General features: G+C 40.9%; 1 protein-coding gene across 1 annotated transcript in view; it reads left to right on the forward strand.

Annotated features, from left to right (window-relative positions):
- The window catches only part of ptprsa (protein tyrosine phosphatase receptor type Sa), a 127704-nt gene that overhangs the window by 69313 nt on the left and 30600 nt on the right, over nucleotides 1–27791 (forward strand). Inside the window, exons 11-21 of the mRNA XM_054602976.1 lie at nucleotides 2013–2333; nucleotides 3914–4107; nucleotides 6661–6778; nucleotides 14958–15551; nucleotides 16600–16694; nucleotides 17051–17301; nucleotides 17616–17703; nucleotides 18731–18940; nucleotides 19212–19375; nucleotides 21283–21398; nucleotides 25766–25813. Of these exons, the coding sequence (XP_054458951.1) occupies nucleotides 2013–2333; nucleotides 3914–4107; nucleotides 6661–6778; nucleotides 14958–15551; nucleotides 16600–16694; nucleotides 17051–17301; nucleotides 17616–17703; nucleotides 18731–18940; nucleotides 19212–19375; nucleotides 21283–21398; nucleotides 25766–25813 (2199 nt within the window). The remainder of the gene's footprint in view (nucleotides 1–2012; nucleotides 2334–3913; nucleotides 4108–6660; nucleotides 6779–14957; nucleotides 15552–16599; nucleotides 16695–17050; nucleotides 17302–17615; nucleotides 17704–18730; nucleotides 18941–19211; nucleotides 19376–21282; nucleotides 21399–25765; nucleotides 25814–27791) is intronic.

The raw sequence follows: 27791 nt of genomic DNA on the forward strand, positions 1-27791 counted from the left end.
CCTCCGGCCCAAAGATACAAGAGTATTAAACAGCCCTGGCGACAGCACGGAGCCAACTCTCTCCCTCTCAATAGCCCCAAAATGGGTCCAAAATTAACTCTCAATGAGTCAAAATGAAAGCTATTATTTACAAATTTGAAAACGGGGAGGGCTGTCACCACTTCTGGCATGCTTTCTGAGAGGGAAAGTGTTGCAGTTCACTGACTACAGAGTAAGCACGCTCTGGTAGTCAGGTGCTGGTGGTAAGAAAGTCTTAAAAAGTTAGTATTTGTGGGAGTCAGGTACGTATGATGCAAACAATGCTTGTGATTTCTTTTTGTTTGTTTGTTGTTTTTTTGGAAGTTAAATGTTCTATTTTCAGTTTATGCTGAGTATCTTGTTTTTTCCATGTTTTTTCATGAGTTGTCATTTTGAACCTTAACTGTTGTTGTGGTTCTTTCTTTCAAGTCACCTGGGTTACAGAGAAATTTATTTCCCAGTGCCCTCCTTCAGTTCATAATTTGTTTCTTCAGCCTTTGTTTTTGGAATGAGAACATGCTCCTTGTTTCCATTGGTTTCATTTGAGTTGATTTCCTAAGTTGCTGGGTGTGGAATGCCTTTTTTGTGATGGTATTTCATTTTTTCATTTGGATTATTGTGCTATTTTTACCTTACATAACAGACAAAAATGTAATAATGAATTGGGTTTGTCCACACCAAGATGGAGGAAAATATTCTCACAAAAAACCAGGGGGGATAGAGGAAACCCGACTTGGATAGAAATATTTTCATACATGTCCTTTTATCCGTATAATACCAAACTCTGGATGAGAAGTGAAACGTTTTATCGCTCCCTGCACAGCACACTCTCTGGACGAGCACAAGCTGTGTAAGAGCTTGGCACAGATTAGAAGCGAGAGGCATTGAATTTGATTTAGAAAGTTCACAGATGTGTAGGTTTTAATATGTTTTGGAAGAACACTTCAGACACAAATAACAGCCACTGTGTTGGAAAGCTTTTATACTGTTACAAATTAAAAAGGACAGACTACACTACCTCCTTGCTATCTTATACGTAGGAATTAGAAAAATCTATGGATTGTTTAATCATGTTCGTTCAAGGTAAGATGGCCATGACAATGTCTCTAAGAAATCTTTAGCAACTGAACTAACAATGCATATTAACACTAAATATATTTTTAATATATTCTTTTTTTTAATCTGGTTTAATGGACATGGCAGTATGTTATTAATCCTCATGTGGATAGCCAAGTGGCTTAGTGGTTGCAATAATTGCAGAGACGCTGAGGGAGAAAATTAGTTATTTTAGTGTTCAGGACCATGTTGCTAGTTTTTTTTGTTTCTAAGGACTAAAGCCTGAGCTCAGTCCCCAAAAATGAAATGCACATTGGAAATGTTCAACCCTGCACCATGAAACGTTTCAGAATATTGAGTACAGGCTTAAACAAGAATGACATGAGCAAGACAGTGTCTCACCTCCTGTAGTTTCATACATTGCAGTACAAACAAATGGGTCCTGTTGTATGTAGGGCTGGAGATCATGATGTTGTTGCAAAAGGAAACATTTTGTTTGTGTTACTCCCAACATTTTTTTCTTGAAAAAGTCCGACTGCACTTTCGTCAGTAGCAGTAATACGTCAGTGCTCAAGCAGAAATTCAACACCATGATACTTTCGATACCTTAATGCCAAAAATCTTTTACCAGAACCAAATATGTTTGCTTGTCCAGCAAAGGGTAGCCATCTTGATTCATTATTACACAGGTTGTGCCATTGTCCATTTATACCTCTTATGTTGCCATTTGCTTGATGATTTTTTTTATTTTAAACATATTTTGCCTTGTCTTTGTTTTGCAAAATTTTTCATTTGAATTACTCTTATTGTTTTTTTTTTTATCCTTTTATCATTTTCTTTATCTCTCCCATCTTTTTATTTTTTTGTTTTTCACCCCTACCTTTCCCCGTCCTCTTCGTTCTCGACCCCCTTCCTTCCTGTCCTTTCCACCTCACCAGAGCCCTCAGCCCCCCCTCAAGACATTAAGTGCAGCAGCACCAGATCCACCACCCTGCTGGTAAGTTGGCGCCCCCCACCTTTGATGAGTCAGAACGGTGTCCTGGCGGGGTATAGGGTGCGCTACCTGGTGGTGGGCCCGTCAGAAGGCGTCAGTGACGACGGGGAGCCCCTGGAGGAGCCCACAGTCCCTGCCAATGAAGAGCAGGTGCTGCTGCAGCGATTGGAGAAGTGGACCCAGTACCGCATCACTGTGTCCGCTTTCACTGTGATTGGGCCAGGCCCTGAGAGTGAGCCCCTGATCTGCCGCACAGACGAAGACGGTACATGAATCTCTAATGTGTGGGGGCTAAACTTAATGTAGAACTAAAGGTATTGTTGTTAGTTAGATAGGAAGTGTGTCCTTGGTTTTGAATGTTTGTTTGCGTATGTATGTGTGTGAAGAAACAGTTGCGTACATGTGTGTGCAGTTTGTTTCCATCTCACAAGTGTCATTGGAAAGTTTTATAAATTTTAGGTGTCAGAATACATTTTCAAATACTCAAAAGTTTGACCGACAACAACTGTGTAAACCATATGAAAGGAAAACACTTAAGAGAGAGATAACACACTTGGGAAATCAAGTGTGTTGCTATTAAAGCATAACTAACCAAATGTAATTCATAATGACTGCCACATCCCATATCCTGCCTCTATGTGTAGGCTTTAACAGTATCCCATTGCTCAGCTGAGAGTCATAAGCATTTATGAGTGCTGTACACTGCAAGGCATTATCGGTCTGTGCATTTATGGTGGCAACAGTAGGTTGGAGGTTAAACCAGCAGGTATCTGTCCATTTGGTTGCAATTCTAAAACCCCTACTTTAAAACATGGTTGAGGATTTAACAAACAAAATTAAATAAAAAGACAAATAAATACAAGTTTGCAGTGCCTGTCATCTAATACATTTTCCTCTACGTGTGCAACCACTGTGTACCACTTAGGGTAAGAGTGGAAAAGAGTGAAAGACGAAGATACTTGTAAATACATTTTAACCTCAAAAGAACAAAAAAGTATAACTTGACAGAGCTAAGTTGGATAGCAACAAATAAATGACAGAGGAGAAAAGCAGTTGAACAATAAAATACATAAACTGACAAGTAAAGATGTTGGCATGTCACAGCACAGCTGAATCATTGACGGATGGATGCCATTGGTTTCTATTCTCCACGATCCATTTCACATCCATTACCACAGCATTTTAAGCATTTTTCTGACGTTAATGTGCGACGAGAGCAACAGTAGAGACAAGCTTAAATTGACACTACCTGTTTTAAAAGACAGCTGTATCAGGAATTGCAGAGTTAAAAAAGCTACAGCGTGCTGACAACAGCTATAACACATTTTCTGCTGTCATTACAATAATAACGTGTGACAGAGAAGTGCCAGGTAAAGAAATAGGAGTCAGGGCTAAAAGGTAGAGAGGATTTTGGTAATAAACAAGATTGGTGCATGATCCTGGGGAAGGTGGGGGAAATGGGCTTGTGATTTAGGGGAGAAGAAGAGGACTTGAAGTGTTTGTGGACGAGTAAATGGAAGCAGTTTGAGTGGAAGAGTTCTATTAATGGCACATCCATCTCAGAAAGGGCCAATACGTGGCACACCGAAAGGCCTAGAAGCAAGGCCTTCCATAAAGGCCTGTCATTATGACTGAGAGCTTCCCACTGATGGCAGACAGACACAGCAGACACAATTTGAAAAGGTGGAGGAGACAGGGGAAAGTGGAGCAATTTAACTCAGACACAGTACTGTATGTTTGTTGCACTTGTTAAATAAGGAAAATCTACTTTTCTATATCCCTACAAATTTCTCAAAATACATCCAACCAAATTATTCTTATGAGTTTTTATTTTGTCACCCACAGTTCCTGGGGCTCCTCCAAGGCGAGTGGAGGTGGAGGTCCTCAACTCCACAGCACTAAAGGTGATGTGGCGCTCCCTGACCCCCGGCAAGCAGCACGGTCAGATCCGCGGCTACCAGGTACACTATGTACGCGTGGAAAATGGCGAGTCACGGGGCCTGCCCCTCATCAAGGACGTCATGCTGGCCGATGCCCAGGTATGACCATCTCTCAGTCTCTGTAGAACAAGTCAGTTACCTAAAAAGTTTTTAAATACCACCTAAAAGCATGCTTGACCATGCATCTATGCCCTTCTTTCTCACAATAAATTGCAGGTCTGCCTTTCTCATTTTTAATCGTGATACAAATCGACATTAAAGCGGATTAAACCAACACAGTTACACTGATGCGTGTTTAAAACTTCAGTGGACATTTCAAAGAAACTTTACCGAACTTTTTTTTTTCATGCAGACTGCAAATTGTGTACTTCATCCACCCTGTTGTTGCTTTGCAAATATTGCTATTGAGTACTGGAAGCGATATGGGTGTTCTTCCCCCTTGGATTTCATTTCATATTGCTGTAATATTCCTTTCCCCTCAGCCCACAACAAGAACTGTAATCAAAGCTTCACTCATCTTGTCCTCCCTCTGCTGCCTCTATGGCTTTTATTAGGAATGTCTAGACCCCTCTTTTATGGCAACATCTGCCATGAAATGTCTGATTGTGTGCTTGTATGAAACGTGTAGACTCTGAGAAAATGCTGATTATAGTATTCTGTGCCATGGGGGGGAGGGGGGGCAAGGTAAAATTGGCATGAAAACATTTCACAAAAAAGCTGCCTCAACTGACAGCTAGAATTGTAATGGAACCCTGTTTGATGGCTTTTCTTTTTTTGCTTTTTACAAAACTTGGAATTGGAGGAATCCTGTCAAACTGATCATTTTGTGCACAGTAGCAATCATCCAAATGGAAATTATAGCTTTGAAGCAATAAAGTAAACAACACAGAAAAGAATAGTTGCATGCAATTCTACATAGTTTGGGAATGATGATTCAAAATCTATTTTTCTTCCAAATGAATGAAGGGTCTATTCAGGCGAAACGCCAACAGCATCACATTGACATTTTGGTATTTAGCTGACCACTAATTGAAGAGTAGAATGAGTTTAAATAACTTAATTAAAAGATCCAAGCAGTGCATGCAACCAGCAGTCAAAGATATCTTCTTTATTACATATTTTTGTTAGTATATTTAACAATGACCTCATCATTAAACCCTTAAAAGCTGCAGTGCATTTTCAAATCAATACTGGTAGTAGCTTTCAATGATTTGAAGTTATACTTAGGTAACTTATTGTTAGCTGCACAGTAGCACAGTTAAATATCTCCAGGCCCCACAGGCAGACCTTTACAACTCTCAGCTGCTCAGTGGCTCCTCATAACATAACCTTCAAACAGCTTCCCTCTTTCCTGACCTTACAAAACCAGTGACCTATTTCTGATACCAACCCTCTGCTCTCAAACCTCTAATGCCCCAATCTCTCACAATCCTATTTCTTCCCTTTCTTTTCTCTCTCTTTCTTTAAAAACAAAAAATTTTTATTACTCTCTCTCCTGCACTCTCCTCTTTGGCGGGGGGGTTAGTGGGAAACGGACGATACAGCTGAATATGTAAGTACGAAGTTTCGCCTGAGTGCTTTTTGTAGCTGAAAGGGTATAAAGAGTGGGTATTGCATCAACCTGGTTGGCTTCACTGTCCACATAACCCCTCCAATCTTTATTTAATAAGTTTGGATTACAAAGTGGCTCAGAAGTTTCACCTCAGCTGTCTGGCCAGCCACACTATCTCTGTACATGGCTAAGGAAAAAATGACAAACTTCTATTGCCAGCTAGCTTCTACAAAACGACGGCTGATGCAATATCCACTGCCCACTGTGCCTGGAATGCTAATGGTACTTGTGTCATGCTGTGTGTCGAAACAGTGTGTGTTGTCTTGTGCTGTTATGGTGTGTATGTGTTTTTCTTTTCCTGTATTGTGTGCCTGTTAATACATTTTTTATTTATTTTTGATTTGGTGCTGTAGAATATCTGTGTTTTCCTGAATTCAAACTTTTTCTGTATCTTCTTTTATTAAAAATATTAAGACAGTTGTACACATAACGACCATGAACGACCCTTGAAACGACTTATTTCAACATTGTACCCTTATTTTGAACCCAGATTTGAAACCCATATCATCTGCATTACGTGGATAGCATCTTAAGTACTAGACAGTACTTATAGCTCATTTACCTTTATTGACCTCCCCCATCGCTCTGCCAACCAGCCTGTTAAAAACCTCATTCTGCATTCGTTCAAACCTGCTCCCCTGAAAGATTCATTAGAATTGATCTGAAGCCTCTCTTTGAAGAGGACTCAAGGAAACTTAATGGCTGAGGTGAAAACTGCCAGTGGATGGGCAGGATGTATTCAGCATGCATTTATCACAAAGTTAAGTTGTCGATTGGAATATTGCTAAAGGAATGAGGCAGCTCCTTCCCATTTACATACCTAATGTCCCTCCTCTAAGTATCAACTTAATGGAACGGTCTCCCATTACACAGGGGAAAACATTACATTTAACGCATGCCTTGTGAAAATTGAGGACCATGAGACACATATATTACCCTCCTGTATAGTGCAGTTTGAGCTGCTTGAAGGGGGGTCAAATCATCAACAATTCAAGACACATTTTGATTTTCCTGTCCATCTCTTCCCTGTCTCCCCATAGGAAATGGTCATTGGAGGACTCAAGCCAGACACCACTTACTCTATCACGGTGGCAGCTTACACCACCAAGGGCGATGGAGCCCGGAGCAAACCCAAACTGGTGGTGACCAAAGGGGCAGGTCAGTCCAAGGATCAATTATTTATTGGTTGCTTTGTTTACAGAACATATGTTCATGCAGCACTAAATGTAGCTTATTATTTTTCAGCTTGTGGCTGAAGGCTACCTTACGCAGGGGTTTCCTCATCATTCCCATCCAGCTGTTACTGCTAGGCGTCCATCTCTGACTTTGATTAAAATTGAAGGGATGCTCATTTACAGCCATATCGTGGTGCTTATAATGAGCCAAACCTATTCGGAAGATTTGGAAAAGCAGACAATAACGATGCCAAATTTTGACATTTAATTAAGTGCATTCGGCATCCTTAACAAATGTCTTGTGTTAAGACTTTTGTTTCAGAAATACATGTTTTGAGTAATTTTCATCTTTGGAATTATATCTCAGACTTTTTTTTATCAAATATCTGGATTCAAGAACAGTACAGTCAGTTGACTTGATGTTTGCTTTTACCAGGGCACTATTTATCATTTCAATCATGTTCAGAGGACTATCCGCAGATTTTTAGAGATCAAGGAGGTGATCTGAGGTACGTGGTAGATTTTTCAGACAGATTATGACAGCTTGAAAACCCCTGTTTGGTCATTGGTTTGAGCTTTAAGGATAAAATACTGGAGGCTAATGCCTGCACACTACAAAGCCTTGTCGGCTTCAGTTTGTTTCCTTGTTACCACGGGCAAGCACACCAGTTTAACCGGGCTACTTGAGCCTGTTTGGAATAGAAACTACCAGTTACCATGAACATGATCTGAACCCGTGAAGCTGGCTGCCTGTGAATGTGATCGCCTTCCTTGAGAGAACTTAAGGCATCAGGCCTAGATTGGAGCATCCTTTTTCGTGAGCATTTGTGTCAGTCCACTTTGTGAGGCCTCAGAAAGCCAGTATGTACACACGCCTACATATTTACCTAGTCACTCACATACTCATGAGCACATGCAGTCTTCACTACCAATCTCTCAAATATATTATATGCAAACTCATACTGTGGCACAATCATGAAACAAAACACACCAATGGATACAAACACATGGTGCGTTCTTGCGACCCAGCACACACACAAACATAGGCAAATTTCCCAGATCCTGACAGGTGTGTGTGTTGCTGGTGTCAGGGAGTGTGACGCTGCCAAAGGGGCTTGAGTGAGTGCTGACACTCTCCATCCTCCTGTCAGGGTCGGCTGACTGATATGCCAGTCTAGCTCACTCTGTCTGTCCCTCAGGGGGAAAGCCTCTCCTTTGTATTATGGAAGTGTAAAGAAATGGTTTATGCCAGGGGGCCGAGATAAATGGAAAAAAGGAAGTGGTGAGAGGTGGAGAAGCCGTTTTCGGAGATGAAGTGGTTGTCCCTCTTGTTCTGATCGATGCTAGGATGACCCAGTGCAGCTATTCTCAACCAGTGGCCCACAGGTGGGCCTCAGAGCCCCATCTAGTGGGATGCATAGGCACTGCCAAAGGGTTGGAATAAAAATGTATATTTTTAGTAATTAACAAATTTTACAGTTACCATGTCCTTGTTCACACTGGACATAGAAGGGATTTTTTAGGGAGAAGCGCTGCCGCTTCCTTTTGGTGCCCATGAAAACCAATTTGGTTGATCACACAAGATGTGCCGGGCCTTGTGGGTCTGTGGCCAGCTCGCGATCTTCAGCAATAGTTTTGGTGTCAGGTTTATTTTTTCTGCACTAAAACTATTGCTTGAGAGAGAGAGAGAGAGAGAGAGAGAGAGAGAGAGAGAGACTAGTTCTATAGAAAACAGCAGAGAATTGCTTGAAGAAATTTGTATTTGGTGTGAGCAGCCAGGCTACTGCTCTTGTCTCAATTCACTTAGCGTAGCACTTCCATGTTGTAAACCTAACGCTAGCTAAATTCCCCCGAATGCAGTGAAACAAAATGGATCTGTATTTGAAAAGAAAAAGAGTGATGTGGGAGACAACCCTATGCCAGCAAAAGCTCTAAAGCTTGAGGTAGGGCATCAGTGATGCTGAGGTGAAAGCACAGTGTGATGATGGTGGTGAAATCCTGTCAACTGAGGTGCTAAAACCATGAAAGCTCCAGAGACATTTAAACACAAAGCACCAGGGATGTGTTAGGAAGCCAAATGAATATTTCCTAAGAAACAGAAAGTCATCACAACATTAACAACTCAGTCAAAAGCCACTTGGAAAGCGAGCTATATAGTTGGCGCTTATCTCTTTTTTTCATGTCATGTTTTTTTCTGCATTTAGTTGCAAAAAATATATACTGTACATCCTAGTTTTGACAATCTACTTTATGGAGTACATTCTAAAAACGGTTCTCAACATATATGGGATTAGGCTATTATCCCAGATATAGTATATGATGCTTTAACATGTGTGATGTTCACCATGTTTAAATGCCCTCTGCAAAACCGTTCTTTCAAGTGGTTTACCCTTGTGTAAATTCACAAATGGAAACACTTAAAAGTGTGATGCAAATAAATAAAAACCATTTCATGACATGATTCCTTTGCATGTATGCACTTTTAAAATACACACAAACACACATAACTTATGCAACAGCTTTTACAGACAGTGCACCTAAAGTGAACAATTGCCCCAAGAAACTATGACGTTGGAGTCTTGTTATTTTTAGGAAACATAAAGGCCTAAAAAGCAACATCAATATAAAACATCATGACAAACAGAGCATGTTTTAGTGCCACTTTAAAGTCGATTCACATCAATGGTCAATTTTTTCCTCTTCCAGACATTCTAACGTACCTCTCTAGTAGTTTCTTTTATCACAAAGCATCCAAAAGAATCTATCTCTTGGATTTTGTAGGAAATAAAAACAAGTAGAACTGTGCAGCTATTTGTGAGTCACAGACAAACAACATTCATTCTGTGGCTGTAACTGTCTTTGTTGAATGAAAGCCAGGTTTGAAAAGGGCCTTTTCATGATTCATACTGTCCATACTCTTGCTTTGAGAAACAAACTTCACCATGGCCAATGTCAGACAATATTTTAGAAGGGACCAAAATAGTTTTTATTGACAAAAGATTAAAATGTTTGTGTCTTAAAAAGTTATTCCACCATCCCATCTGCACTTTGTGGAGTTTTTCACTGGGCTGAAAGGAGCAGCAATCAATAATTTATAATTTTATCTTCTTTTCTTGTTCAAGTGGAAAATCTACATTGTCCTCTATAATAACAAAGTTTTCAAAATACTAAGTAGAACTTAGCAATCAACAAACTCGAAACAAGTACATACAATTCTATAGATAGCCTACAGAATAAAGTGGGTTGCCCAGCAACCCTAACTTGAGATCCCCTGAGCCTACTGTACAGTGCAAGATTAAATATCCTCAGGACGATGGCTGATATGTTTAGATCCTCATATAAAGGAGAAAGGACTGGTCATGTCATAGGAAAGCACTTTAATCATAAAATAAAGCCTCCTGAGTGAAAACAAAATATCAATGAAGTGCCAACGGTCTTTTAAACATATAATTCATGGCTGCTTTTGGCAACTTCACACTAACTATGCCTTCAAAAGGTAGCTGAATGTTGAAAATTTAGAAGTCAAGTCAGGAAAAGTGATGTTGTCCAACCATTTCTGTTTTAGACTTTTTTTATAATTTTAAATAAACTTTAGAGCACTGTAGTAATGTTGATAGTGCGCTATTTCTGGCAGCCAGCATTTAAGTTTTACTTTGTATCATTTTGGAAGTTTTGTTTGTGCTCTTTGTAATTATGTGAAGTGGTTTGCATTATTCATTAATCATATTGCGAGTCAGAGTGGGTATATTCTCAAATGAACTCAGTCACATGGTTGTTAGAGAGGAACTGAAGATATTATTAGCGTATCCTGTCCTTTCAGTATCTTGACAGTTTACAAACAGCCGTCCCTGAACCTCACAGGACTTCATTTAGATTCTTGCATCCTGCGAAAGGATGCTTAGGGTTGCATTTATGTGCACATTTATGAGGGTGTGGATACTTATTCCAATACTGACTGCAGACATCTGACTCGAAACATCAGCCCCGACCCTCTCATTGCATGTTTAGTAACATCCTGATTGTTAACTTTGTCCGGTCAGAAATCATCAATGTAATAGCCTTGTCTCTTCCTCCTCTCTCTCTCTTTCTCACTTGCTTCCTTAATAGCACTTCCAATGGGCCATGTGAAATGTGTTGCAAATTTGACTTAATGGCATTTCCTAACCTACCAATTACTCCTCTCCATGAACCTTTGACACATACACACACATACACTCCTTCAATAAGCAGACTAAATTAACAGCAGAGGGAAATGACGAGGGAAGAGTGATGGATTTGTCATGACCTTTAAGGTTAAAAAAGTCCTCTTACACCCACATGTCCTTCAATATGTTAATTCTCCTTAGGCAGACTTAAGCCACTCAAAGCACAGAACCTTTCATTTTTGAGGTGACTGATATTAAAAAAAATATGCATATACAGGATGTGCACCATGAGATTTGCACACAGGTAATATGAATATAAGTCAAATATATTTAGTTGTGAGTGTGCAAAAGAGAAGCAGGAAATGACAAGGAAACCTGATTACCACTTTCTCAATCAGGCTGAGTAAGTGTCAACAGCTGGCTGTTAATACTGTGGCCTGATGGGAAACGTGCCAGCAGGCCGACAAGGAGGGATTGAACCAGGGTCGACCCTGAAATGGACGTAGAGAGAGGGGGATGGAGAGGGTGGGGGAGGAGGTTAGGAAATGAAAATGGGGGATTGGGCAGTGTGCAAGGGGGAGAGAGATGAACTCTGAGGAGAAGGACAATCAAAGTGTCCAAGAACCCCAGAATCACTCATGTCCACGCACGCACACACACACACACACACACACACACACACACACACACACACACACACACACACACACACACACACACACACACACACACACACACACACACATTTCTGCCCCTTCATATCCCTATTGGGCCCTCTTTTCAGCAGATTGCTCCTTGTCCCCAGTCACCTTCATCATTCCACATGCACTCATTCCCCCCCCCTCTCATGCCCTCGTTCTCTCTCTCTCATCACCTGTAGCAGCACACTTACACACAAACTTAAACAAATACACTGTGCACACTACGAAAACACCCCACCTCCTCCCAACACCAATCTGCTGGCTCGGTACTTGTGATCCTCCTCTCCAGCGTGCATTGCTAAATGTAGAAATAATGAAATAGATTCAGGGCCACAAAGGTTGTAATGTATGCATTTGAGAGCCTGTTGAGGTTAGAGGCAAAGCACAGAAATTTAGGAAAAGACACACACACACACACACACACACACAGGATCATTATCTCTGATTCTCTTTCCTTGATTAGCGGTGAACATGAAGGCAGAGTGGGCTTTTAAATGACACCAAGCTGAGCTATAGTATGTAGCCGGAGAGTATTAGGAGCATTCGTCTCACCCAACACTCGGCACCCCCACCTTTCCATTACCGGCAAAGACTAGCCACCATCCACCCACCAACCCCCGTCTTCCTCTAGCAACAGCTCTCAGATAGAAGACCATTAGCAAACGGAAATGAATAATACGAGCATTGGGAGTGGACTGTGTAGAATAGATTGCTTTGTGTGTGTGTTTTACTACGCGCACATTATGACTTGCATCTTGCCGCAGGAACATATACTATATACTGTAGGTACATGTACACAGACACACACAAGGGCACTGATACTACTCCACTGAGAAGGCATACGTTTGCCTCAGACTAATGTTGGCTCCTCACAAATTGCTTTAAGTCCATACTGGGCAAAAAGCCAGAAAGCTCTGTATGCAGGTGGAATGGTGATGCTGGAGCTGGCTGCAAACCAGAGCCTACTGTATAGCATCACACACATCGACACATACATGTGCATACACACTGTCCATTATGCATTAAGATAAACAAAAGCAGATGTATATAAGCCAACAACTGTAAGAAAAAAGGTTCAAATAAATGATGGAAAGTGAATGCATGTACAGTAACGGTTAACAAACAGTGGATGTATAGTGATTTAGAAGGAAAATGAAATGTATCAAATTTGTGCCTACTTAAGATGATGATGAAATTTGTTACACATTAAAATGGAGTTTATCATTTGTATTCAGCTTATTCAGCAATTTTGATTTATGCTGAGAAAGCTCTCACTGCCAGGACCAACCAATTTGCTGCCGACCCAGTTGGCAGGCTATTTGAATCTGAAATATACAGAGATTGCCAATTTTCTGACGAATGGTCTCACAATATCATACATAGGCATGAAACTAAAATGATAATGGTAAATTAACTAACAGTGTTGTTTATATCATTCATCCTGGTTTAAAGTGTAACCTTTCAGCTATAATGGTGGTCCTGTTTTTATTTATAAATGTATCATAATGTGTTGTGAAAAATGTTTTTCAATCCAAGATTTTACCATTAATTTTGGTTACAGATTTACTTTATTTTCAAATTCACTAAATCCACTAGCCTCAATATATAGATTGGTGGTAGCACACGATAAAAAACACACACACTGGCTAAGAAAAATCAATAGAATATATTTATTAAGATTTTCTGTTCAGCATAATTTCTAAAATACATTTCCTTTTTTCTTAAACTCAAAGTTTCCTGTTTCTTCGAAAATAATATTACTTGACTCAAATGTACCAACTCAAATATACAATGGGAATTAAAATAAAAAGTTTTATTTTTTCCTTGAAGATTCTAAGGCAACCTTTAAATGCCATTTTTTTCTCAGTTTTGGACCCAACAGATAAAGAATCTGAGATCCCAGAAAAAGTTAGAATAAAATTGAATCCTGTTTGGTCAAGTTTCCTTTGACCTTGGCAACCTGTCAATCACAAGTTAGCTTGCCAGGTGTTTAGGGAACATCTGTTAATTGAGGCTACAGAAAATAGCCCCGGTTGCAAGAACATTACTAACAGTGTGTTTGTCTGCAATTGTATCCTCACTTATATTTGACAGTTGTCTGTCCTCCCACAGTCTTGTATTTCTGAAAAAAGAGGGACGTAGATAAGATGGAATCTATTTTACAGAGAGATGGGGCTCAAGTGTGAATCAGCAATACTCATCTCTCACAAAGCTTTGACGGCAACTTGAGAACTGAAGGCTTCCCATAACGGCTGCAGCCTCTCACACGGATGGGGCCTTAAAAGGAGAGCTAAGATGAGACGTTTGTCATCCATAAGAGCAGCAAAACTGGGCCACTCTGAAGAATGGTGTCTAGACCCCAAGTGTAGATCATCCATTTTACAACAAGAGATGACTCTTACAGCTGAAAGAGGCACTGTTCTCTGCTTAAAGTTTCAGTGATGCTTTGCAGTACCAATTTTGGCTGGAGCTTACATGTATCATGAAATGGTAATGGGTACAGAGATCACTCAAGAATTCAGAGGCTCTGAGGATCTTCGACGTCTCCATCCAACTCAACCTGACTCAGTTTGTTAGGGTATTATCTGATGGATGGCTGAAATCTATTACTGAAGTGTAGATTATGTAATCTGTTTACATTTGCTATAGTAAACAAAATCTTTTATTATTCTTGATCCCATTTGTTGGCAGTCCATGTCCATTCTTACAGTATAATTACACAGGTCTATTTCAGGAATTTGTGTGTTAAATGCTAAATTAACACGTCAGCAGAACAGATGGATTAAGTAATAGTCCCACCTCGCTTTTTGCCGCCACAGGGGATCTTTTTTTCCCGCTGTGGCATCAAGCCAATTGAATGGAGTGACATCTGTGTGCTGCAGGTATCAATAGCAACATTGCTGGAGCTACAGTGCCTCATTATTTAGCTGAAGAGTATTGAAATGGTGTGCTTAAAGTCAACGCACTTTAGCTACTTCTGCTATCAAACTGTATTTCTTTATTTTTATTATAGTAATTCAATAATTTCTGAAAAAATTATCTTCAAAAAAAATGGATGACTTATTCATAATTTGATGACATTGCTGTTGGTTTCCAAGTAACCATAAAGGAAAAGGATAACAAAAATGGTGTTTGCCTTGTGAAAAGCACTAGTAGTTGCTCAATACAGCTACAGCTGTAGTATTCCTGGTGTCAGTTCAGTTTGTGATAAACATCTACATGTATTGTATTAAAGCCTGTCACTTTAACCATATTCATCTTTCTATAACCAGAAAATACAGAAACTAAGATTTGTTTTATTTCTTTGTCTGTACAGTGCCTGGTCTGCCCTATATGTCAGTGGCACAGGACTCAGAAACATCAGCTGTTGTTCGCTGGGACCCTCCAGATCTCACCAATGGCATGGACCTGCAGGGTTACCGGCTCCAGTTTGGCCGGAAAGATGTCTCTCCTTTGGCCACACTGGAATTTGCTCCCCAAGAACGACAGTACTCTGTGGGCAACATTCACCGGGGGGCCATTTATCTCTTTAAAGTCTCAGCCAAGAGCAGGGGGGGCTTTGGGGAAGAGGCTGTGGTAGAACTCAGTGTGCCCGAGAAGACGCCAGGGGGATACCCTCAAATTGAAGAGGGTTCCAACGTGACATGCTGCTCAGTGCAGCTGTCCTGGTCTCCTCCCGTGCTGGCGGAGAGAAACGGGTTAATCACAGAGTACACTTTGGCCTATAAGGAAACCGGTACCGGAGGAGCCCCGCTGGAGCTACGCTTGCCCCCAAGCCAGTCCAGCTATGTTCTCAACAGCCTCAAACCCAACTCGGCGTACGATGTGAAAATACGTGCACACACCATTGTAGGTCCAGGGCCCTACAGCCCACCTATCCAGTATCGGACGGTGGCCTTTGATCCAACAGGTAGGGCTTGCCTGTTTCTTCTCCGACCCGGTTGGCAGGGGGTTGGAAATTGGCAAAAAAAAATCTGCAACAACACAAAAATGAAAACTGACCCACCCCCTCCTTCAACCACCTCCACTTCTCCTCAAGAAAGAGAAAAGATTGATATTAAAATTGTTTGCCATTGGATACTCACTTCACTAACCCAAACAAGGTAAACCCAAGTCAGTAAGTTATAGTCAGTCACTTTGAGACAGAGGAGAGCAGCCTAGAATTTCAAGGTAAGTGCTGTTTGGTCAGACACTCCCGTCAGTCTTCCTTGCAGCCCTTTGCCAAGCACACTCACGCAGCTAATGGCATCTCACATCCCCAGTTTTCAATCAAGGTAGGAGCTCAGTCAAACCCAGTCACTCCAAGAGTATGTATGGACTATTCTATGAGGATGACAGAAAGCAGATTTTGTTTTTTTATTTAATTTTTGGTTTCGGGTTTGTTTTGAGATATTTCCCCCCTTCCTCACCCCTTCCCTTTCCTAATTCCTCCTTTCCCCTTCCCCTGTCCCTTAGTGGGACAGTTTGTGGCATGGCATCCCCCAGATGCACTGCTAAGGACTGTTGGCATGCTGTGTTTTGAGTCTGTCTCTATGCCTGCCTGGCAGCACATTGGCAGTGCCAACCCAGACTCAGTGGAGGCGTAGGAGCAGTTGGCACTGGGACCACATGGGTCAGTAGTTAATCCTCAAGTGGTCATTAGTTCAAAGACAGTGTTGAGATGGGTTGGCACTACCCATGGTGGCTAGCCAGTGGGCACACCCTTGTGCTCCATGGGTTTGTCATCCATGAGTCTTACGTGCTGTTTGTCTTAACCAATGGCGTTGCCCTTCTCACAGCCACAGTTACACTCACTCTTTAACCCCAAAGGAACGTTGCAGGGGAACAACAGCTTTTATTATTTTTTAAACAAAAGGTTCTTCTTTTGTTTCTCTTTCCTTGGTCTCTCTACATGTTCGATTTACTAAAGATGTCTTTGTATTTTTTTCTTTTTTTTCTTGCATTTGTCAATTCAACAGATGTTCCAAAGAATTTCACTGTGAAGTGGGCCACCAAAACCACAGTGGTCATTGCATGGAAGTTTTCTGAAAGCAGGTCTCCATACAAATGCACGGTAAGTTTAATGTAGGTTAAAAAAAAGGAAAAAAAAAAAAAGAATTTCAACTGTCAGCTCAGTTGCGTATTAATATAAAAAACATTCCTTTAAGATTTTACACTAGTGCAATGTTTTAGTGCGTTTGTTTCTATCAGTGCATTAATTCAACTCCTAATCATTCCTACTTCCAACATACCAATTCCCTTGCTCATGTTATCATCACAATGCACATGCATTCTTACTTACTGCATTCTTACCTCCTTACCTGCCTGTCTATTAAACATCCAATCTATTGACCTACCGCCATGGTCATGCATCCAACTATCCGTCTTACCAATTATCGTTTATATTTCTGGACAATCTCTTATGGCCAGATTGAGTACAACCGTCAAAAGATGGATGTGGATGCCAGGCAGATGAGGGTTCTAGTCACTGGGCTAAAGCACAACACCACCTACGAGTTCAGGGTGACCTGCCAGGAAAGCATGGACGGTGGACCAAGACACCGTGTGGTTGCCAAGACCGCACCTCTCATCCTGGTGAAGAAACCCAAGCTGGACATCTATGCTGAGCCTGACAACATGCTCACCATGTCCTTCCCACCGGTCGATACCAAGGATGTCAAGTGAGTAAAGCTTGCTGAAAGATGGGCTCTGCAGGCTCTGTCTGAATTATCTTTGAGGGTTGGGGTGTTTCGGATTAAGTCTTGAGATGTTTGAGATCTAATGTTATATGGATTGAGATCTCAAGATGTCTGAGATGTTGGAATTAGAGATTAAGTTTTGGATTCCTGAGACACTTTGCTCAACCCCTTGCAAGCATTGAATTATCACTTCATTTTCCTATCAACAATGTGACAAATGTTTTCATCTAAACAGCATACAATATCAATTGAGTGTTTGGTAATTTTTGTAATGTACTTTGGTGCTGTGTTACCAGGACCTTCTATGTGGTTGTGGTGCCACTTAAGAGGACCTCAGGATCTGTCAAAAACCTGAAGAACCCAGATGAGATGGACATGGAAGAGGTAGGATATACAAAAAAAAAGATGTGAGCCTATTTGGGCACAAAAGAAAAGATTAGGTGAATTGGGTAGCCTGGGTCAAACAGAGCATATGTTAGCATATCTAATAGGAAGAGGCAACTTCAAAACTTCCGTAATACGTTATTTCTTGAAGAAAATATATTCCTTTCTCTCTACTGGCAAAACTGTGTGTTTCTAGGGAGGGATTCAAGAGACACTTGTTTGTGTAATAACAGTTGCATATGCTGGGCAAATTGTATTGTGCACACCGTGTACCAGACACGGGCACACACAACACAAACATAAGTACATCTCAGCTATGCTAATTCATTCCCCCAAGCATGCAGAAGAGAGAGAATTACACAGTCTTCTCCCACTCTTACCATCTTACCATAGCTCGAGGTCACCTTGTGCGCCAGATCAACAGCAACCATCCCTATTGGATTTGGGATTACACACATTTCCTCTGCCTACTGCCTGCCTCTGTCTGCAGTTTGAAATGAATGAGAGGGGTTTGATGTTGGGGAGGGAGGTTGTTGGAGCCTGGTTAGATGGCACATTGCCTGAGTCTTAGCAGCTGTTTGAATCTAAGGATGCACTTACTTCTACTTTGTTTCCCTTGGTCTATGGAATCTCAGTTAGATATAGTACAGAAAAATTCAATCCACAAGCACTTTTATTATTGAAATGTGATAACCTTTAATCCTGCCACATTGCACATATTTATTAGTGGGGGTAGGGTGGTTCCATCATTTATTGGCGATACCACATACATATTCTCTCTTGGCTCTCAGAGTATAAGGGTTGAACTACTGATGCGATGTTATTGTGTGTGTTTCTCTTTTTTCAACATTGAAAGCATCTACCTCTTTTGGTCTTTTTAATCTGTTCTTTACAAACACTGCAGATTTTAAACAAACATTTGACAGCATCAGAAAACATTATCAGCCCAGACTTATTTGTTCTCTAGTTTAAGAAATCGCAATAAGAGGATACCTAGAGGAAACTAATGCCCGTTTACATCACTCAGCTGTTGCGGGAGGTGATCCCAAAGCGACGTTCACGCCGTCAGCTGGCTCAGCTGGACCAGAGGAAGCCCTACATCACAGCCTGTTTCAGGCAGCTGCCCTCCAGCTTCACGGTGGGATCTGACTACCGCCACAGTAGCTGTGAGAACAAGCCTCTTGAACCTAGCCAGGAGTATGTCTTCTTCCTGTTGGCTGAACTCAATACAACTGGGGTGAGTTACTAGTTTAGCTCTGTTAAATACACTTCAGTTGACTTACTTTTAGTCAATTGCTTTTTGTCGGAGTGGATTTAATAATTCACTTCTGCCCATTTAATTGTAGTTCACTCCAGGTTTGTTCATATGAAACTAACATATTTCCTTTTTGTGCAGTTTGCTGCTACTCTTAGTTCACTGAAATTCATTCATCTCATGATTATACCACACTCTAACCTGGACTGTGTTTAATTTGCTATGTAAACTTCTACCGGATCTTTCTGTTCAGAAAATGTTTGCTACCAGCCCTTATACCGACACAGTGATGACTCCCGATCTGGTGGTGGACCCCCTGCCAGTTGAGACTGGTGACGGACTCATATGGGTGGTGGGCCCAGTCCTCGCCGTGGTCTTCATCATCTGCATCGTCATTGCCATTCTCCTATATAAAAAGTGAGTTGGTTTGGAAATTCTATTTTTTTGTGGAGAATGCAGTTTGACCTCACATCGTTCAACCTCAAATGATAGACAATACCATTTAGGGTTTGTATACAAGGCACTGCTATTTTCTAGTGTATGGTCAGTGTAAAATGCTTTATTCTGGAAACCTTAACAACCATTCCCTTATCAAGATAACAGGGAATTGAACCCTTTAGCTTTGCATTGTTAGTGCCTTGCTCCAACCACTGCTTTACAGAAGCAATATAACTGTGATTCATGCTTTAACTGATTTAGGGTAAATGTGCTGGAAGTCTCAGTGTTTTCTCTAATCCAGCAACACACAATGAACATTTTCCTGTCATTTGATGTTGAACATGTTATTTGCAGCGCTACAAGGGAATTGGGCTATTGGGAAATAATTGCATGTTAGGGAGCATGTTGAAAGGGGGGGCTGTGTTGTATTCTGTTTTCAGCACGATATTCAAAAACCCCACAACATTGTTGCATGTAAATATGAAAGAGCTTTTCTTGTCAAAAAGATGGTTGGGAGAATTGAGGGGGCTGGAGAAAGGAGAGAGGAGGAGATTCTTTGAGATGATGCTCAATAACTAGACAAAGAATGCTACAATCTAGCAATCAAGGGATGTCACAGATGTGTATTTAAGTAGGTATGCATTTCAGATATAAATACCTATAAATACCTTCAGGAAATAATGCTCCGTAAAGGTGTCATTCTAATTTTGTCCAAGTTACTTTATAGTCATTTTTATAGGTTATTGCTTTAAGATTAATGCTATTAATATATTTTTTCCAGGAGTGAGTTACCCTATTTTCTTGTAGTGGAAATCAAGCTCTGCATTTATGCTTAATGAACAAGGCAGCTCTCCTCCTGTTACAAGTCTAAATACATTAACTATTCCTCATTGTGTGCTGGGGCTTCCAAACATCCGTCTACAGTTAAAAATGTCCCAATTTTTTTACAGTTAGTTGTAGCCTAAACAAGTCAAACTTGCTACTGTCAGATGATCCTTGCCTTGTCTGACCTTGCCTCAGTCTTTGTGGTTAGGGAGAGTAACATCTCTCCTTGGATCTCTCTCTCTCTCTCTCTCTCTTCTCTTTCTGTCCCCCCTCACTCTCCCATCTCCCTCTCCATCTCTCCCTGGTGAATAGTGTTTCCCGGGTCTGCCCTTGGCCCTGACATTCCCCTTACCCATCTATATCTGCACCCTCGCACACACACAGATACGCACACACACACCTACATAGACACACACAGACACAGGCTCACGAATGTATGCACTTACTTGCACATTTTATTGAATACTCACTTGTTCTCACACACACACACACACACACACACACACACACACACACACACACACACATGCATGCACTCTCCTCCTCCAAATGCTGATGAGCTTTATCTAGCGTTTTGCGAGCCCAGCAGCGACCCCTGTGAATTTTAAACTGCTCTCTATTGATTTATCTCTCTTCTTGCCTCCCCCCTCTCCCTTTCTCCTTGTGTGTTGTGTTTTCACCATCTTTATATATTTATTTGACTCCTATTGCTTTCTCTGGAAACAGCAAACCTGACAGGTAAGGTTCAGCCCTACTTTATTGCTTTATACAGGGGAAGACAAAATAGCCTGCCTCGGCAAAAAAGATGCCTTTAATTATTGTGGGTGAAGGAGAGCTTTGCGCACCTGATAGAGAGATTCTCAGCTGCCCTGTTTTTGATTGGGTTTCACTCAAGTGTTCTTGACCCGCTGAATTATCCGTCAGCTGGAGTTGCTGAGTTGCTTAGGTCCCATCATTAGTAAAAGCAGAGAGTGTTTTGCTTGATAAACCGCACACTTAAAGTTGTTGTTTTTGTTGTACATCTTCCCCTCTTTCTACTGTTCGTTTGTCTCGCTTTCCAGCCGCAAGAGAAAAGAGTCAGAGCCGCGCACAAAATGTCTGCTGAACAATGCAGACATTACACCCCACCACCCTACAGACCCTGTGGAGATGAGACGCATCAACTTCCAAACGCCAGGTACAGGAAGGACACAAAACACCAACATTAAGGCACATAAACAGTCTGAGTTTAGTTTAACAGACAACTTTATTTTCTTGGCCTAATTGGATTTGCATTCTAAGACCGTTTTCAATGGACTTTTCTGCAATGTCAGTAGTGAGTACAACATTAGGCCAGTCAAAAGGTTTTATTTGTAGAGAGTTGTAGAAAAGGAACAGAATTTTAAGAAGCTTCTTACCTACATACAAAATCATGGAGGCCGCTGTTTCAGTGACTTTAACAGACTAAAGGCAAGTTCTGCATGAACTTCACAATCCTCATTTTTGCAACCTACTGAAATAGAAAGCAATTTTTTAAATTTGGCAAATAATGTTCATTAGTAGCAGCTCTAATCCCACAAAACCGTTATTGGCTGTCAAAAGCTCATATTGGCCAACTGCTATTTCATTAAGCAAATAAAGACGTATACCCGCAGAAGACCTTCCTTCTTAACTTAATTTTTTTCAGTAAAAAATATACATGTAAGACAAGACATGTGTGCTGTTATCTGTTTTGATATACACATATCTTACATAGTGAAAGCCGATTATAAGACTGTCACACACATGCATACAGCCTACACAGAGATTAACTATTTGCACATGATGAAACTTAAAGTTTGAATTTATGCTGCAGCATATATGATGTCCGTGAAGTACTCCCACATCATTCTGTCTGACATTATGTACCTTCCATAACTACCTGCAAGCCATTTATGTGTGTGGGCCATGTCCTCATGTACCAATTAGCACTTATGAATAATGAATAATTAGAAAAATGATGTCTGATTTTGGACTTATTGTTTTTATGTTGAAAACAAATCCTGTTTTTACATTGTCCGGGGTTTTGACCTGCTTTCTCTTCTGTCTCACTCTCCGTCTGGTTTTCATCCGAGATAAAGCCTGGTGTTAACAACAGAGCACATTCGATCCCAAACTCATTCTCTAAGGCTTCTCCATCTTCCTCCTGCCTCCTTTTTCAAACCCATTATCTATCAGTCTGTCTTTCTGTTATTTAGCCTTCTGTTATCTAGGCCACAACGCAATCTACAGTTTGTTGTAATTGGTCTGAAATATATAGTGAGCCTTTTTGTGTGTGGTTCAAATAAGTTCCCAATGCCTAATACCAAGCCATGAATTAAAAAAAAAATGCATGTTTTCACTTTTGAAAACATCACATTCTGACAGATTAGAGGTTAGTTACCTCTAGCTAAGCATCATTGATTATTGTTAGTTTTCCACAAGATGGTTAAGATTGTATTCTCTCTTCAAGGAGTTAATTTGACCGAGGAATGACAGCTGCCTTTTGGGGAACTTGTATTGTATTTCAAATGTTCTCAGCTGCCCAAGCCAATGGGTTAAAAGGATCAATCAATTCCATCCTGGTTTCTTTTCCCTTTTCCCCACATCCTGTCTTTCTGTCTCCTAGTTGTCTCTCAATCATCCATCTGTCATCCACGGCCAATCTCTGCTCCATCAAAGGGCTCGGATTTCAAAATGGAGCATTTCTCTTTACCTTCTTCGGGATCCCAGTCATGCTGCCTGAGTTTGAATCTTGGAAAAAAAATGTATTTACATGAGAGAAGAGAGACACGAGGATGAAAGGAAATGCAAAAACCTGCTTATGCATAATGTGGATGTCCAATTTACTTCTCCTCATCTTTATCTTGCCCCGTATTCAGAGCCCCATCCGTGGTTCTGTAATGACGAGGTTATATTGGACATTCCTGGCATTTGTCTCTCTGACTTCCAGCACTTGCCACTGTACCCTCAACTGTCCTCCACCATTCCTTAGATTATAGAAACCCCTTGTTACAATCAGACTTTTACATAATGTTCACCAATACATGCTGAGACTCCTCTTTATACTGCATATGACTAGCCTTCTAATTCGACAGCCCTGTCGTTGTTCCGCTGAATTGGGCGATGTCGTTATCTCTGCACCCGAGGAACTTAATTTGAATGGACATTTTAGCCCAATTAAGTGGGCCGGTGAGCATTTGTGAACATCCCCATCAGCTATTAGCGACCATTGTTCAAATGAGCATACTCCCAGTTCACTTATCCACGGACTCTGCTATCCAGCGGAGCATATGCCGCATGGGCAATGTGTGCTCAGTGACCCCTAGTGCTGGGGAACAAAAATATGCTTTTGATTAGGCTTCCTATAAGCTAAGCTTGGCCAATGCGTTTCAGAGACAGTGTGTACATTGCGTGTATGTGCTTGTGCGTTTCTGCTTAAAAGCCTGTAGGTCATGTGACAGCCTCACAGTGACATCCCATAAATCCTTTCGGCGCAGAGTGGCTCGTTTTGTCATTATCTCCATTGGTGCCTGGGGTTTAATCGTCAAATGGGGCCAAAGTAATGAAGCAGCACGACTCAGTGGATATCTACTGTCTATCCCCAACCAAGCCCCCATTTTGCCTGAAGTACGCAATCTTTTCTCTCACTCATATTTTTTGCGTCAGCCTTTTTTTCCCCTCTTCACTCTGTTTCTCTTTTTACGACTTTACTCTTTCCGGGTTTCAGGTGAAAGGATGGTGAAGTGTAACAGTGACAATTATATATAAAAACACAGGGGAACACTTTGGGTTTACTCTTCAACATATCTCTTAATATATTTTCTATTTATACCCTCTCGATGTGTTTCTCTTTATCCCCCTCGCCCTCCCGCAATACAGCATCACATATGGCACTTCATGCCCCCATAATTCTGTCAGAAGAAGTGACTCCCACATTTAAGCATGAAAAAAAAATCAAACATTTTCTTGCAGACGGTATCGCACACTTGCGAAACCCACAGACACCAGCCAATCGCTTTTATGCACGGGCAACCTACTCGTTTCTCCAGATTACAGCAGCGTCTGCAACAAGCGTGCCCTCCTCCTCACCAACAGTTCTGTTGAAACACACACACACACACACACACACACACACACACACACACACAGCACATAACACTCACACATAAACATAATCAGACACGCCTGTGCCTCCCTCCTGCTGTGATGAATGACGTTTGGAGACAGTGGATCAGAGCACCCCCTGCTAGGTTTAATTAGTCATTGTCACAAATCAATTAGGGAGAGGGGGATGTTCGATGTCTTCATCTCTCTGCGCTCATTTGGCACCACTGGCCTGACGTCCTCTCGCTAAGACATCAGTGCAAGGTAAACATGGCAAAACTCAGTTTAGCAACTTTTATTTAGCAGAATTGAGCTTTGCAGTGTTTTAGGGCTGACATACATCCCAATCATGTTAGTATTTTTCATTATTCCTTGCACCAATTAGGGCTCCAAGCTGGGATATTTTTTTTCTTATCTAACCTTTCACTATGTCAATGTTTTACAATATGTGTTTTGTTTTTGGGATCAGATTCTTTTTGGTTGGAAAAAAACTAACTATTTTATTTTAACGGCGGATCAGATTTCTTGCCTTAAATTTCTCACTTCTTATACATGCTCTGGAACGAATTATCTGTATTCTTTGGATCAAAGTGGCCATCTTTGGATGATGTGATCACTGAGCTGTTAGTCTGATTTCAGCTTTCAGCACTGGCAGAATTTGTTTCCATCCACTTGATGGGCAGCTTGGCAGCATCCCATCAAACTGCATGTCTTAGCCACATGTCCAGTTAACGTTGTCACAGATGGCTCCTTTGTGCTTGAAGTCTATTCGGACATTGCATCGCTGGCTGCGGCCTCAGAGGACTTCTCCTCTGGAGCAAATAAGACTTTGAACCATCACAGCATTCCTCAGAGCTCTGTCTCCAATCGGCTGTGGCTCCACAGCTGTCAGCCAAGAATGTGGAAACTTTTCCACACCTTTCATTCCCAATGCCATTGCTTCAGCACCAAGCCCCTGACAGAGGAACCTTTCAGAGTCAGTTTACTAGGAAACATAAGCTGGTTTTCGCTTGTCTGTGTCTTTCTCATTGCTGTCAATGGGACGTTCCAGCTGGTGTTTATGAAAGCTTAAAGATAGAAAATCAATTTTCTTATCCATGATATCTATGACCGTTGATATGGGGCTTTGCAGAAGGGTTTTCTCAGCAGGCTGATGCCCATGGCTAACCAGTCTGGAGGACTGTAGCTGATCTGATCTGATCTCAAAATGTTTGCCCTATTTTTTCATGTCTAAGTGGCGGTATGGACTCAAGTCTGTCAATCAGGCCTCCATGGGAAGGGCCTTAGTTTACTGATGGTAAACTGTTGGTACAAAAAAAATCCTTTGTTTCTTATATCCTTTAACATTTTGCACACTTTTACATTTTCTTTTGCATAGCATTTTCTGTTGCATTACAACCTTTTGAAACCATTTTCTCTTATGTTTGCTGTTCTTTACAGATTCTGGTCTAAGCAGTCCTCAGAGTGAAGCAGATTTTGACTATGAAAGTTAGTCTCTATGCTTTTAGCATTTGCGTACAAGTAATTTGCAAATACAGTAATTTGCATTTGTTTGTTTTTTTCACATTATGCAGCAAAATTTCCACACTAATTAATTTGATGTTGGTTACTATGGTATACTGGGCTGTTTTTCCTTTCCTTTAATTGAATGTCAGTCACGATATTCACATGGGCTGTTGGCTGTGCATTAATCCACCATGCATAAATAACCCGTGCGATCACTTCTGCTGATGTAGAGATGGTTGAGAGGTGTTTTGTTTTAAAGGAGTACGATCTCTGTTATCCCTCTTTCTCTGCCTCCTCTTCCTCACCTCCTTGTTGTTGTTCTCCCTTCTTCCTCCTCCTCCTTCACCACCACTGCTCCATTTCCATTCTGAAGTAACAGGGTCTTTTCTGTGCTCAGAGATAACGAATAGAATTAATTAAAGCGGTGGCAAACAATAGCTCGACATTTGATCACCCCCTCTCGCTGCTCACTGCAAAAGGATCATCCGGGAGAAAAAGCAGAGTTTCTGATTTTCCTCTTCCCCCTTTTTCCCCATTTATTTTCTTTGCTTACCGTCACAGTCAGACTGCTTTCCTTTTATATGGAAATATGCAACATCATAAATAGGCTTTTTTGAGAGAGACTGTTTTGGCTTATCAAAAATAATCATTATATTTCTCAGGCGCATCGACTGCAAATCGGGAGATTGGAAATGTGTAATTAGATACTAGTTTGTTATTCTGTGTTCATTGATCACGCTGTTGATTGCAGTGAAAAAAAAAGGAAGAGTCTGTACATGGATAGCAAAAAGCCATGGGTGAGGGGGGGTTGTGTTAAAGAGAAGGATGAGCTTTGAAAAAAGGGGGTAGGGAATAAAACCAATTTGTCCTTGAGTGACTTTGCTTGACTACGAGTCACGCCAAAGCCTAGTTTTGAAAGAGATAAACAACTGCAATGTGAATTAGAGAACAAAACAGGCGCGATCGACTCATTTTTCTTGAGAACACAACACATGGTTGAGGCTGGAAAAGAACACTGAGAGAGAGAGAAATGGTTGTACAAACAGATTGGTTTACCTTCGAGGTTCATCTGTGAAAACATGACAACTTATAGGAATATATAGCGTTATGTTGGCAAAGGGCAATGTGGAATAAAGGTACAATATTGGATTTGGTTTAGTACCAAAGTTTTAGGGAATAAACAGCCTCAGCTTTTCCCACTGGCAGTGCATCATGCTTTATTTGGATGTATATGTAAACACCTTGGCCATGTATATCTCTCCAGCCTTACTAGGCACTTATACATGCAGACAGTAATGTGGGCAGTAAACACAAACTGAGAGGAAATGATGGAGGTTGAGTATATCAGTAACTCACGCACACTCACAAATACACATAGAGACACACACAGAGTAAACTACAAAACCACACACACACAGAAACATTCTTTGATCTCCCCTCAAACAACCCACTCTTGTTCTCTGAAGGAATGGTGAGGGCCCCTCATTTGCATACACATTTACTTATTCCGCTCATATTGTCTGATACCTTTTCCCTTTGAATTTGAGGCAAGTAAACTGACAACTAAATTGAATTTGCAATAATTCCTCTTTTTCTTGATACTCATTTCAATGAGTTCCTGCACCAGAAATGATTAATAATGCTGTCTCATTCTTAAGTGATGCCATCGCAATCTGCTTGCTTCGTCAGCTCATTGAGAAACTCAAGTATGAATAAATAAACACACAGTGCTGTCCAAATACATATAATTTGTGTTCTCATATTACCCTACAAAGGTTTTGTTTCAGTTTATATGAAGATATTGAAAATAAAAACAAATTTAACACAGGCTTTTTAAAAAATAGAAGAAAACTATTAATTCAGTAAACATCATTAAATGATGATGATCATTAAGATGCGCATGGGTGTTTGTCAAGTAGGCTGTTAATGCAGTGTGTCCATTCATTTTTGGAAGGATGTC

The sequence above is a fragment of the Anoplopoma fimbria genome, chromosome 8 (assembly GCF_027596085.1).
Source record: "Anoplopoma fimbria isolate UVic2021 breed Golden Eagle Sablefish chromosome 8, Afim_UVic_2022, whole genome shotgun sequence".
Classification (NCBI taxonomy): Eukaryota; Metazoa; Chordata; class Actinopteri; order Perciformes; family Anoplopomatidae; genus Anoplopoma; species Anoplopoma fimbria.